General features: G+C 42.0%; 1 protein-coding gene across 2 annotated transcripts in view; it reads left to right on the top strand.

The window, feature by feature from the left end:
• Nucleotides 1-5,951, top strand: part of XYLT1 (xylosyltransferase 1) — a 185,059-nt gene extending 179,108 nt beyond the window's left edge. For both annotated transcript variants that reach the window (XM_032197440.1, XM_032197442.1), the window contains exon 11: nucleotides 3,477-5,951. In XM_032197440.1, coding sequence (XP_032053331.1) covers nucleotides 3,477-3,799 — 323 coding nt within the window. In that variant the 3' untranslated portion in view covers nucleotides 3,800-5,951. The remainder of the gene's footprint in view (nucleotides 1-3,476) is intronic.
• The last annotated feature ends 6,431 nt before the right edge of the window (nucleotides 5,952-12,382 follow it).

Here is a 12,382-nt window from a genome sequence, read left to right as displayed (position 1 = left end):
AATGTAGTAATAGCAGCAGGCAGGCACATGGCTGCAGACAGTAGACATGCCCTGGAATCGTCATTTCAAGAAAAACCCTGAAGACAAGGATTTGCTTCGAAATTTAGTTCAGATCCAGTTGACAAGGAGTCGATTAGCTTCACAATGAGCAAATGCAGCACTGTCTTGTTTGCTGCAAGAGAAAACAAACCAAATGTCAATAAAAAAATTACCTCTTTGCCAGAGGGTTTCAACACGATTCAAGTAAAGAAATAAAACTGTATGTTCTGTGTTGCTTTTAAAAAAAACAGGTCTAGCACCTTAATGTGTACTAAGGTAATCACATTTTTCATTCCTTGGCCCACTCTCTGTCTAAACTCATTTGCTTTTTCTGCAAAATGAAGAACAAACCCACACAAAAATGCTGAAATCTCAGCCTGTGCAGCTGACTACAGGCTGTGTGTTCAGTCCAAAGAAGTTACACTAAGTAAAGTCGGTTGAGAAATGAAATGCCCTCCCAGAGTGAAGTGCAAACAAAAATGGGGGACAAAAATACCTTATTTTTTAAAACTGTAATTTAAAGTCTGTGGAGTATGTTTTTCACTGGTATGTCCTCTACCTCAAAGGACTATATGGATGTCTTTGTTATCAAAAAAAAAAAAAAAAGTGGCTTAATGTCTGCAATCCAGTTAATTTTGATTTCGTTGCTGTAACTGTAGAGTTTTCAGTGCATAAAGAAACATCTCATAGTGGTAAGCCTTACAGTTGTTAGTCTTTTTTCGTGAGTGAGGACTGACGCTTCAGTGCTTTTTAAAGCCCAGTAGCTCCATCCTCCCTTTGTGCAGTATTTCAGGGCATCTCCCCTGTCCCAGCCCAGCAGGTTATAGTCATGATTCTCTCTCTTTTTTTTTTTTTTAATCTTTAATACAAAGAGGAATCGCCCGCATCTCCCATAGCTTGGATGAGAAGCATGGGCAGTAAACAAGGATGAGAATTTATTACTTTCTCCTGCAAATTCTTCAACAGAGACTTAGAGGGTTCTGAGCTGAATCCTCAGAATTTCCTGTTGATGCATAGCTCTGCGCTCTGACTGCCGTTAAGCAGCTCCTCTGTAGGACGTGCAGACACCTAACTTCAGGTATTCGCTCTGCTGTGGGGACAGGCAGTCCCCTTCCAGTATTGAGTCAGGGTTTTGTAATTTGTTTCATATCAGGGAAGGACATGGTCTCTGTGTGCAGTGATGGCCCGTAACACACTGAAAAGCACTGTGGTTTGTCCTTTCTAATACTATCCCCAGCTGTCTTTCCTTCTCTTATCTGCTGATAATATTTGTTTGTTGTTTTTCAAAAACCTTTCCCTTCATTTCCATGATGCACTTTTGCCATTGGCTCTGCGGGCATGTCCTTGCAGCACGGCTGGTTCTGGAGCAGAGCACAGTGGTCACTTGGTGGGGCAGCGCAAAGCAGCAGTGTGCTGGGGGAGAAGTCTGGCATGTCTGACACAGTTACAGCAACAGAGACACGGAGACATTCACATGTGTTGAAGATGCTGAGGTTATCACCCTTAGTTTTGCAAGAGCAGCCCCCTGATCTTATGTAGCAGGGGCCACAGAGAAAAGATCATCTGCTGCATCGCCAGCACTGGGTCCTACAGCTTCTGTAGGTTTCAGTCCTGATAATCCACGAAGTCCTGAAGCCGAGCAAGTTCCGTTTCATCCCAGTATTTGTCTGGAAAAACATCTCTCTTGTTCCAGGCAGAAAACACATGCACAACAACCTTTAATTCAACAAGCTCTCTGAATTGCTGATTTCAATCAGATGATCCTGCTAGTAATGCCAACTCTTATTTGTTTGGGGATTTTTACTTATAATGTTCCTATTTAATTAATTTGTTGACAAACAGTCTTCCATATTTAATTACTTCCAAAGGAGGAAATTTAATCATGTGTACTTGTTCTGTTTCTTAAACTGCAATGCTCTGGCAGAGCACACTTCTGACACATGTACATGGAACAAACTCCTTTTGACTAGCAGTTATTCTGGATAAATAATTAAAAAAAAAAAAAACACAAAACATTTAAAACAAAACTATAAAAGGTGGGTTTGATGAATGCAGGAACAGTTAAGCAGTGTATAATGGTGATGGGAATCTGCCGAACTAATTTAATTGGGGATTTGAAGTAATGGACTGGTGCAGTATTTAACATTAAAAACTTTGCAAATGTAACAGCAAAGCTCCAATTAAACGTCCCTTTTCCCTCTAAATAAATGTACTGATTTATTGCCAGTGCCTGGGATACTGTCCTCTGCGTGGAAGAAAGGGCTCAGTGTCAGGCTGCAGTGCAAGCAGCAAGGACATGTGGAAGGAATTGTAGACATGAATATGTAATTCCTGGCCTCTAAACGATATCTGAACCCAGTGGCTTTCCTAGCCTGGAGCGCCCTGAATGGGCCCTTTTTGTGTTTTAGACAGCGTGTGTGTTGGCAGAGCTAAACGTATCCTCTGTGCTGCCGGGAGCAAAGATGGTAAAGAGCTCAGCTGAGAACAGAAAGAAATGGTTGAAAATTTACTCCCTAGAGGCACTGAGTGAATATTTTTAGAGGGTCACATTCTGGTTTTATGAGTAGCACCGTGACCTACTCAAAGACCTTGAGAAGTCAGCGTGCCTTAGACGAGGGTGGTCAGACCCACAGCATCCAGTTCTCTGAAGGTGTTATCACAGTCTGTCAGTGAGTTCTGCTGCAATATTACAGATTTGGGGTGACAATGTGCTGCATTTTGCTGAGGTAGAAGAGTTACTGTAAGAAAAGCAACTACAATACAAAGAACCGTGTCATTAGGAAATGGTCTCGATCCATTATTCAGAGCAAGAGCTGGAAATACGATTGTCATTAGAGAGCACTTTCCCAGTGAGATTGGAGCACTTCCAGGAATGATGCTGGAGTTACACAGGTTTCATCAGCCACGTCTGGTCTGCTGAGGCGGTGTTGTCCTTCCAGTGCCAGGAGTGGTACCACCCGGGTTTTGGAGGCAGATAGAGCTCATAAATGTTGTGACTTCTACAGCAGAGGAAGGGGAATCAGTCGAGAAGAAAAAATAGGCCAAGATCTCAGCTCTTTCTTCCAGACAAATCATTGATAGTACTTGAAGGTCTGTCTGCGGTTGGCAGCCTTCTCCTTCCAGGTCTCTTTGAACCAGTCCCTCATTTCAGTGTGGTCATCCATGGGCATCTGCAGAGGTAACTTCAGCTGAGCAGGGCATAGCTCCCAGGCTTCCTCTGCGGTGAAAGAAGCAAAACTAGCTTTTCCTGAGTGAAAAATGAGTTTCTTACAGGGAGCTGTGCATTGCTCAAGCTCCAGGTATGGACAGGAGCTTGTAGCGAGTGCCCTGCTGGGAAGCCCACGGGGCCGGGCCTGCCTTTCTGTTGTGCTGAACCCTCAAATCCTAAAGATTTTCTTTAACACACTGATTTTTGGGCTTATTTCTGCTTTTTCCAGAGGAAGCCTTGAAGTATCACAGCGGGCCTCCAAAGAATGCGTACATGGAGCAGAGCTTCCAGGGCTTGAACCCCGTCTTAAACATCCCTATCAGCGCCGCCCGCGTGGACCAGGCCAAAAGGAACGCGGCGCTGGTGGGCGCCCAGCTGGAGGCCTGGGTGGACTCGCTGGTGGGCAGCGTCTGGTCGGCCGTGGACATCTGCAGCACCGGCCCCACCGCCTGCCCCGTCATGCAGGCCTGCACACAGACGGCGTGGAGCTCCCTGAGCCCGGACCCCAAATCAGAGCTGGGCCCTGTCAAACCCGACGGGCGCTTGAGGTAGCAGCCGGTACGCCCTCCTGCGGCATAGGGTTTTAAAAGGGAATTTAACCTTGCTTCGTACGTCAATCTCACACCAGGTTTCAACTAAGGGAACATTATACTTTTTTTTGTTACATATCGCAATATAGTTCTTAAAAAAATAATAATAATTCCGACAAGGCCTTTGGCACTGCTCTCTCCATCAGCTCTGTCAGGAACGGCTTGGTTCGCTTCTGCTCTCCCGCCGGCCCCGGCCGCACGGGCCTTGAAGCAGTAGCAGCCATGGAGAGGGCAGTGAAGGAGCAGCTGCTGAAAGTGTTGTGTTTTTTAAATAAATTTGTCTGTACCTCTGCTGTTTCATAGGCTTTAATTATTTTGCTACCATGAATAAATCACAGCAAAATTCCCTTCTATTTATGCTTCCTGGGGAGGTTGGTTACTGCGGGCTATATCCCATATGGCCGCATTACTTTACAGAACATGAAATAATTATGGTACACCCTCATTATTTTTTGTTATATATAACACAAAGCAATTCTGGACTCAGCTAATGTCTGTTGTCATCCTAGTTAGGGAATGCAAGCTGAAGCAGAGACATTCAGATTACAGTCAGAGATTTTTGAGACTAATTTCATGCTGAACTCTAAATGGAACTGGTGTTTTGCAATGTTAGTCTTTCATTTCTCATGCGGTCAGGTTCAGGGTCTGGGTAGTAGCAGTATTATTTTAAAAGCCCAAGGAGCATTTTGGATTTCAGCCCTTTGAAATCCACAGGGTCTTTCTAAGCCCACCAGCACCTATGCATATTGCAGACTTCCTGCACAGCAAGTGTGTGTGTAAATTTGGGTAGGTTTGGCTGTGTTTGCTCACGCGTTTGCTGATGAGCCGAGCTGTTTTTTCTCAGGCAGCAGAGTTGCTCAGAACCAGTAAAATGGTGGCATTTGGCCTTTGTAGTTTAGAGATGGCAATTATTTTTATCAGTGGGAACAAGACTGGGACCTGAATCTGCAGCAACACATTTCTTCCCTATAATTGAGTAGCGGCTAATAAGTTTTAACACTAATTTCCTGCCTTGATCTCAGCTCTGCCAGCTCTTCATGAAGAAGGGCATTTTTAGGCTTGTCAGGAAACCTTGAAGGCTGTGCAGGACATCAGGGTTCCTGACCAAAGCTGGACATGAAAGAGCAACACCATGTTTCTCAGTGCTTTTGCTTTATTCTCTCAACAAACTCTACTCTTGTCTGTTTTCAGAGTTTCTAGCAGGCTACACACTGTTTGAAATAGGCTTGTGTTGCATCATTTTAAGCTGCATTTTCTACAGTAGGAAAAAAATGTATTTACATTCCAAAAACTTTTTTAAACGTAGGTTTTATGTGCAAATTCATCTCCAACTGATGCGTTTTGCATTTGCATAAAACATGCACTTTGTTTCTGTTGCTGTGGTAATCTCTTGACCCAGAAAGGCTATTAGAAGCTATTGGGTTCACTAGGAAAAAAAATCCTTTTGATTTAATAAAACCAGGTATCTGTTTACCCTTCTGTGGGCATGTCTAACTTTCATTCCTGCTGATGAGAGTTAAGCTTCCACATCAGGAGGGAAATAGATGCTTAAATCATTCCATAATCGCATCACACAGAAAGGTTGAATTCCCTTTTAAACAACACTTGCAAGATGACCGTGACACAGAGATCCCAGCGGCTTGTTCTATCCCTCTCCGTAGTATTGGTTTAAAGCTACTTGCAGTTTGCTTTGGACTTGAAATTGCAGTGTCAGCTGTGCTGGCATTAAGGCAGAGCATTGAAATGTTTATCTGGCATGAAAATGGATGCATAGAAGGAACAATTTAGGTATTTATTATTTATGTTTTAGTCAATGACTAATTAGTAGGTGCTGCTTTTGCAGCTTGAAGATTATGTTATCTTACTAACTGAAGCTGCCTTTATTAAGAAAAGGCCTTCCTCCCTTCACACTTCCCTTTCTTTTTTCCTTCTTGATCTCGACAGTCTTGAGAGCTGTAGTTTTAGGAAAGCTTGTAGAGAGCTGGTTGAAATATTTCAGTCAAAATAATGTTCCTGCTTTTCAACTGGCTCTGGAGGCCAGTGTGTTTAAAACCAGGGTTGCCAACAGGTTTATGTAATAGAAATACAGTGTCATTACTTACTCAGTAGGGTTTTTTTGTCGTTCTGTTTGTTTTGTTTTTTAACAGTGCTGATTGTGAATCTAACATTCCTTCATGAAGTGCAGATTTTCTGGGGAGTTCCAATCCTCATTATGAAATCCAGGGCTTTAGTCACATTGATGCAATGGCAAGTGCACCGTTAAAGCCCTGCGGATCAAATGGAGAACATCATATTTAGGGCACACAATACAATTTCTTTAACAATCCTAGTCAATGATTGTTCTCAATGAGACTGCTGGGGTAGTCGCAAAATCTTCAGTCTGTCTTGCACATAGGCATATGTATAAGGGTGCGCCCACACAACACATGCAGATAACTTGATTTTCAAATTTGATACCCTTTTATTCTTTAACAGAAATGTTTTAAGTGCTTTGTTGGTAAATTCTCGTTATTAACTAGATGAAGCAGAAGGTGACAGCAATCCAGTCTTTTGTGGCTAGAAGAAAATCTGCCACTTACGCGACTTAAAATGTAAGGCACAAATTATTTTGTTTTAGTTCAGAAAAGGAAAAGAAATCAAATGGTTGCTGATGCATCTATTTACACTATATGTTAGGTTTAAAATGTATATTTTTTTTAATATTACTTTGTTTTCTGAAAGACAAAAAGCATCTACACAAAGAAGTTTTGTAGCAAGCTGGTACTCGCAGCACGAGCTGTAGAACTGCAGAGGCTGGTCCTACAGCCCTTTCTCAGGCAAAATTTCTATGGAGCGCTGATTCTAAGTGAGGACTTCAGAGTCAAGTCCAACATAAATAAAAGGGGTGACAGTATCCTGTGAATAACTACTACATGTGTTTGAAATCATTAGAGGATGAGCTGCCATGTTTGGAACATCTTCTGAGCTGAGTGTCAGGTTTTGGCCGTAAATGACAAATTCTGCTATAGCTGTTAGTGTGCAGCCACAGACACATATGTCCTATAGGGACACTGTGTCTGAGTTGCAAAGTGCTGTAATTGTGCAGTAAAACCCACGGAAAGCCAGGCTTTCCATCAGGAATCAGAGCTTGCTCCAAGCTGTGGCTGTGGCAGTGCTGCTAAGAACGACGCTCTGCTAAGTGGCTTTTCTGGTTCTGAAATGGCAGGCACTTGGAGCCTGTGATGAATATTATATATTGTTAGAAGAGAATAACTTCACAGATCTTACATTTGGTGAAAAGGAGAATTCAGAGCAGGGACCACAGTTCGTACAAAACAAGCAAGTTATGCATCTTCATTTGAATGTGCTAGTGTTATTTTCCAATCACACTGGCTAGTCCTTGCTGAATAGGACTCCAACTGAAAGCCAGCTTTGATCAGAATCCCTTTCTGTGGCAAAGGGGTGTACTTCCATATGCACGCATTTGTCCTCTGTGTATAATGCTTTGCTCATTTAAATTCTGTGCCCATTCTGTGCGATAGCCATGTAACACTTCTGTGATCAATCAGTATTACACAGAAAGGAAACGTGGCAAGATGTAGAACATCTACATATATGATTTAATAAATTACATCCAAAGTCAGTCTTAGTGATATGCAGACCTGTTTATATGGTAATGTTAAGCCTTGAGGCTAATAGAAATAGCTCAAATGACAGTTTATTTTTAAGTGTGTCCAACCCTTTGATGACATTTGGACACTGAGTAGTCATATTTATATTTTCATTTTCTGATATTCAAATTTCTAGAATTAAAATTATGCCTTCATTTTTTGTGCTCTCAGCAAGCAGAGAATTTTAAGAATCCCTCCATGATGGCAAGTATTACACAAGGAAGTCCATCTGTGTCTCTGTTGCTAAGCCTTCATTATCACTAAGCCTAGAGATGCAGGAATGTGCATTTGTGTGCTACAAATTGACTTTAGCTTCCTAGGTATCAGCTTTAATGCACAATGCATGTACAGTTGTTTAACAGCAAATTAACAATGATCCTGCAGCACCTTCGGAAGGACCAACTAATGTGTATTCACCTTCTGTTCATCTGCAGAGCTAACTGCAATACTAATGATGCCTCAGTCTCTCTTAGCTACTATTACAGTGACCAGCACAGTGAAGTCAGTGAATCAGAACTGGAATTTTCTAAACCTGACTGAAGGGAGAGACACAGAACCACAGAATGGCTTGGGTTGGAAGGGACTTGAAAGATCATCTAATTCCAGCCCCCCTGCCATGGGCAGGAACACCTTCTGCTAGATCAGCTTGTTCAAAACCCCATCCAACCTGGCCTTGAACACTTCCAGGAATGGGGCATCCACAGCTTCTCTGGGCAGGGTAAAGATAAAGAAGATGCTAAAACTTTGCAAAAGTTTCATAAAACCATGCTGCAACAATACTTTGAACAAACTGGGCAACTCTTCTGCACAGCAAGACTGAGAAATGCTGATACCATGAGATCTTAGTTTTGACTTCCCAGATAAAAATAAAACCAAATCCAGATTTTAATTGTGGCCAGACAATGAGGACCAACTTCTGTTGATTTCTGTAGTTCTCATCACAGCTGTCAGAGAACTGCCAGCTTGCTGCTGGCTATCACACCCTCCTTGTTGCTTTCCCAGATCCCAAGGCTTCGGGAGTTGGCCAAATTATACCTTGGCTGACTTCTTTGCTTTCCATTGGGCAGGAAGTTTTGTATTCATGTGAGCCAAATCCCTTAGGCTTCTTCAAAACCCCAAGCTGTAAATTGGAAAAGTTTGCTTTTCAGAGCAGCCTTCAGCCAGCTCAGTACTAACATACATGAAGGTGGCTGTAAAACTGACAGCGGTTCTCTCTTCCTGACTCTTCAGGCACAGATATTCAATATGTGTAACAGTAGGTCTGGTTAGTTCAGCAGCAGAGCAAGACTGACCTGGTAGAAAGTGGTTAGCAGCATTTCCTGTTGTCCTTAGCTTCAGTCTGGTAGTGAGAAGGTAATGATCTATATGTGCTTTCTTTTCAACTATTCATGGCCTCCAAGTTAGTCTTAGGGATTTGTAGCACATCGCCTTAAACTTAAACATGGCCTGTCAATGACAACTGAAAACATAACAGAGTCCTCCCAGACCAAACCCTCCAGCTTCTGCCAGCTCTGACAGCTCCAGGGCTGCCGTCCATGGGCAGGGTACAAGCAGGTGTTGGAGGGACAGAACACTGCCCGTGCTGGGGGCCCAGGGGGGCTGCTGAGAACAGGGGGACCGGCCTGCAGAGGTCCCCGCAGAGGGCAGGCACTGCTGCAGCAGGCACAGAGGAGCCAAACAAATGTGAAAGAGGGTTAAGAGCAGCCAGGATGCTGTAGACAGTATCACAGAATCATAGAATATGTGGCACATAGATCCGCAGCAAGTGTGGGAAGGATTTTGTAGGGAAATGCCTTTCTTCCTCTAGGCTATTCAAGGGCAAGTGTTCAGATTGGTAACTGGCCTTTGAAAGCCTTCACCACCACCACCAATGTAAGGAAAAGGAGAATCAGGCTGAGAGCATTTAAAATTGAGGCAATGAGGTCTTGCAGCCCATGTCACCCAGGACAACAGCAGCATTAGGCTTTTTGCAGTTGAGTGTGTTCTTGGCAGCAATTAACCCTCATGATGTGAGACTGCAGGTACCATGTTGATTTTGCTCCTTAATACTAACGACAGTGTATAGATCACTCTCCTCTCTTTGCTTCTGCCTTGGTTACCTTCTTTTGCTCATGGGTGCTATCACAGCTGCTACCTCACTGTGTCTGCAAACACGTTTACCTGATAACAACAAAAAAAGGTACCAGAAATCTCCTTGAACTGAATGTACAATCTATGCAAATTCTCTTTCTACTTTGTTAAAACCTAGAAGTATTACATGTAACCTTGCCAAATAAACAGCAAGATACTGTACAGGTGCCTCTGATAACAGAGTGACAATTCTAGGCGCGGTTCATTGCGCTGCATTTGTATATTGTAATGACTTTGCTTGTCTTTGGTTCTGTTGTAATTAACACCCTCGACTGAAACAATAGTAATCTATTGCTAGGGGAGCACCTTCAGTTTGCTGGGAATATTCTGGAGGAGGATGTCCGTGGCATTGAATTTTATTTTCTAGCTTATATCCAAAAGAAGGCACAGACCTACTGGCCAAAATTGGGATGGTGTTCCAGATTTTCGTTAGGTAAAGCCTGCTGGCTTTGAAGTGTCTGTTCCCATTGTGGCATCCAGTGTGTTGCCCCTTACAGAAGCCTTACTTTCATCCTTCCTAAATGTGGCCTTAAACCGTGTTAGAAAGTTAGGTGTTGTCTGTGTCTTGCTCACTCTTTCTGTTTGCTGTGGAAGGAATAAAAGGCACCTTGAGATTTCTATTACAGCTCAGTTGTGTTGCTGTCAGCTTACACTTCACAAATACAATAGAAATTGCTTACAAACGCAATCTTTAAGGGAAGAAAATGACCTTCCCTTTGGGCAAAAGGAAGGCTCAGACATTCATATAAACCTTAGGAAATTATGAGCTCTGTCTTTTGCAACTTATTGTAGATAAGGAAGGTGGATTTAATTACCTACAAAGTGCAAACTTAATAGCTTTTTATTTATCTTCAGACTGTAACAGGACAGATTGCTCTCAGATGCACGAGACAATTTCTGGAGTAATTTCACTCATTTTGACATGAGATAGTAGCATGCCTTTCAGAGTCATACTGGTAACTGGGAGAAGCTGTATTCTCTTTAATGGTTTGGTCTTAAAATCTGAAGAACATCACCACTTGGGGCCAGATTTTGAGTGATAGTTGGGAATCTAACAGTACACATAGAAGGCAGAGGAGTCTGGCTGTATCACCAGTCATAAATTCACTTCCAAACATCTGGCCTTTGGAGCCATGTCCAAAGGTTGTCAAAGTCAGCAGAAACCAAGGCCTTCTGCTAAGGCTTGGATGTGTTGGTTTCTTTAATGCTTTTTCTCCATGGAGAACTCTCATGTTTCAGTAGCACCAATATTCCCGGCAGGCTGCAGTGCTTTAGGAATCCCAAATCCTACCCTGTTCCAGTGTTCTGATGCATATACAACCAAAAGGCAACTGAGAAGGGTTTACATAGCAAAGAAGATTTGTGAAACAAAAAGTATTAATTCGAGTTAATGAAATGATTTTTCTGACTTTGTTATTTTGGTTTTGGTTTTGGTTGATTGGATTTTTGTATTGCCTAACATAATCCATAATAAGTTATTCCTATTCTGTCATTTTCAAAGACTGGTGGTAATATAGTTTTAAGAAATAACTATTTTGTTATAGATCATAATATGCATAAAACTGTACAGAAATATTTTGTAAGCTATTGAATAAGAAAAAAAAAACACATGTATATACAGCAAAGTTTAAAAAAAAAATTGGAAATTCAAATGGAACACACTGAAAGATGTAGATATTTTGCTATTTATTTAACGGAGTATTTTATGAGATATTGAAATGTCTTAAATTGACCGGTAATCAAAGTTCAAAGTCAGAATGCTTTTCTTGTAGTAGAATGTGATTTTCAGCAATTATTGCACTACCCCTTTTTGCACCCTTTTGTCTTTCATTTAGCAGAAAACAATGTGCCTTAGCTGTATTCTTTGTCAATGGGAGTTTGTTTTTTTGTCCAATAAAGCAATTTTTTTTTTTTTTTTTGCAGAAAATGAAATGGATGTATTAAATACTGTATTATACCAAAAACACTGCAGTTGTACATAAATGCTTTCTGTCATACTGTGTTTTCAGATGCAGAATTTTAAAATAAAAAAAAAAAAAAGCTGTCTTTAGGAATGGATGTGCACACTGTGTTATTTTTAAACCCACTAATGGAAGTCTTTATTTAAAATAACTTTGCTATTTGATGTTCTTTAGGAGTAAAAATGGAACAAAGCACTACTGAGCTGTGATCCCAATGCTGATACTGTTATGCTTCTCAATAAGTCATTTCTTGGGCCTCATTTCCCAGCCATAGTAATTATGGAGGAAACTTTCACAGGTGCCTTTTGTAAATCAATTTTTGTTGGTCAAGCTGATGGCTTGCACAAGCCACGGGACTAATGTCACCGTCAGGAGGCAGGGGCTGGGCACCACAGAGCTCCCAGCACCACTGACACCATGGGGTCGAGACGTGCAATCTTTTTAAACCAAGTTCTCCTTGTTTTCAATCTCAAATGACTCCTATAGGCAGAGGGGCAGAAAGGATTAACAAGGAGCCTGCCTTAGGTCTGTTTTCTAAAGGTCACCACCTACAAGGCACATTGGAGCAGTTTGTTCCATGCATCCCCAAAGTGTTCATCATGCCAAAAGATGAAGGATCTGGCAATGGACATAGGAATAGGCAGCTGGGTGCAGGAACACGACCTAATGTTAGAGCTCCCTGCTTTTAAGGACAGCAAAATAAATGCCCTTTGCCTCTACTGAGAGGATGAGCTCAGAAAGACCATTTCTTGCCTAGTTCTCCTAAACTGGCTTAAGACCCAAACTAGCCATTGCCTAACGTTC

This window comes from Aythya fuligula, chromosome 15 (assembly GCF_009819795.1).
Source record: "Aythya fuligula isolate bAytFul2 chromosome 15, bAytFul2.pri, whole genome shotgun sequence".
Classification (NCBI taxonomy): Eukaryota; Metazoa; Chordata; class Aves; order Anseriformes; family Anatidae; genus Aythya; species Aythya fuligula.
Note: the sequence above shows the minus strand (reverse complement) of the source record. Positions and strands in the feature narration are given on the sequence as shown.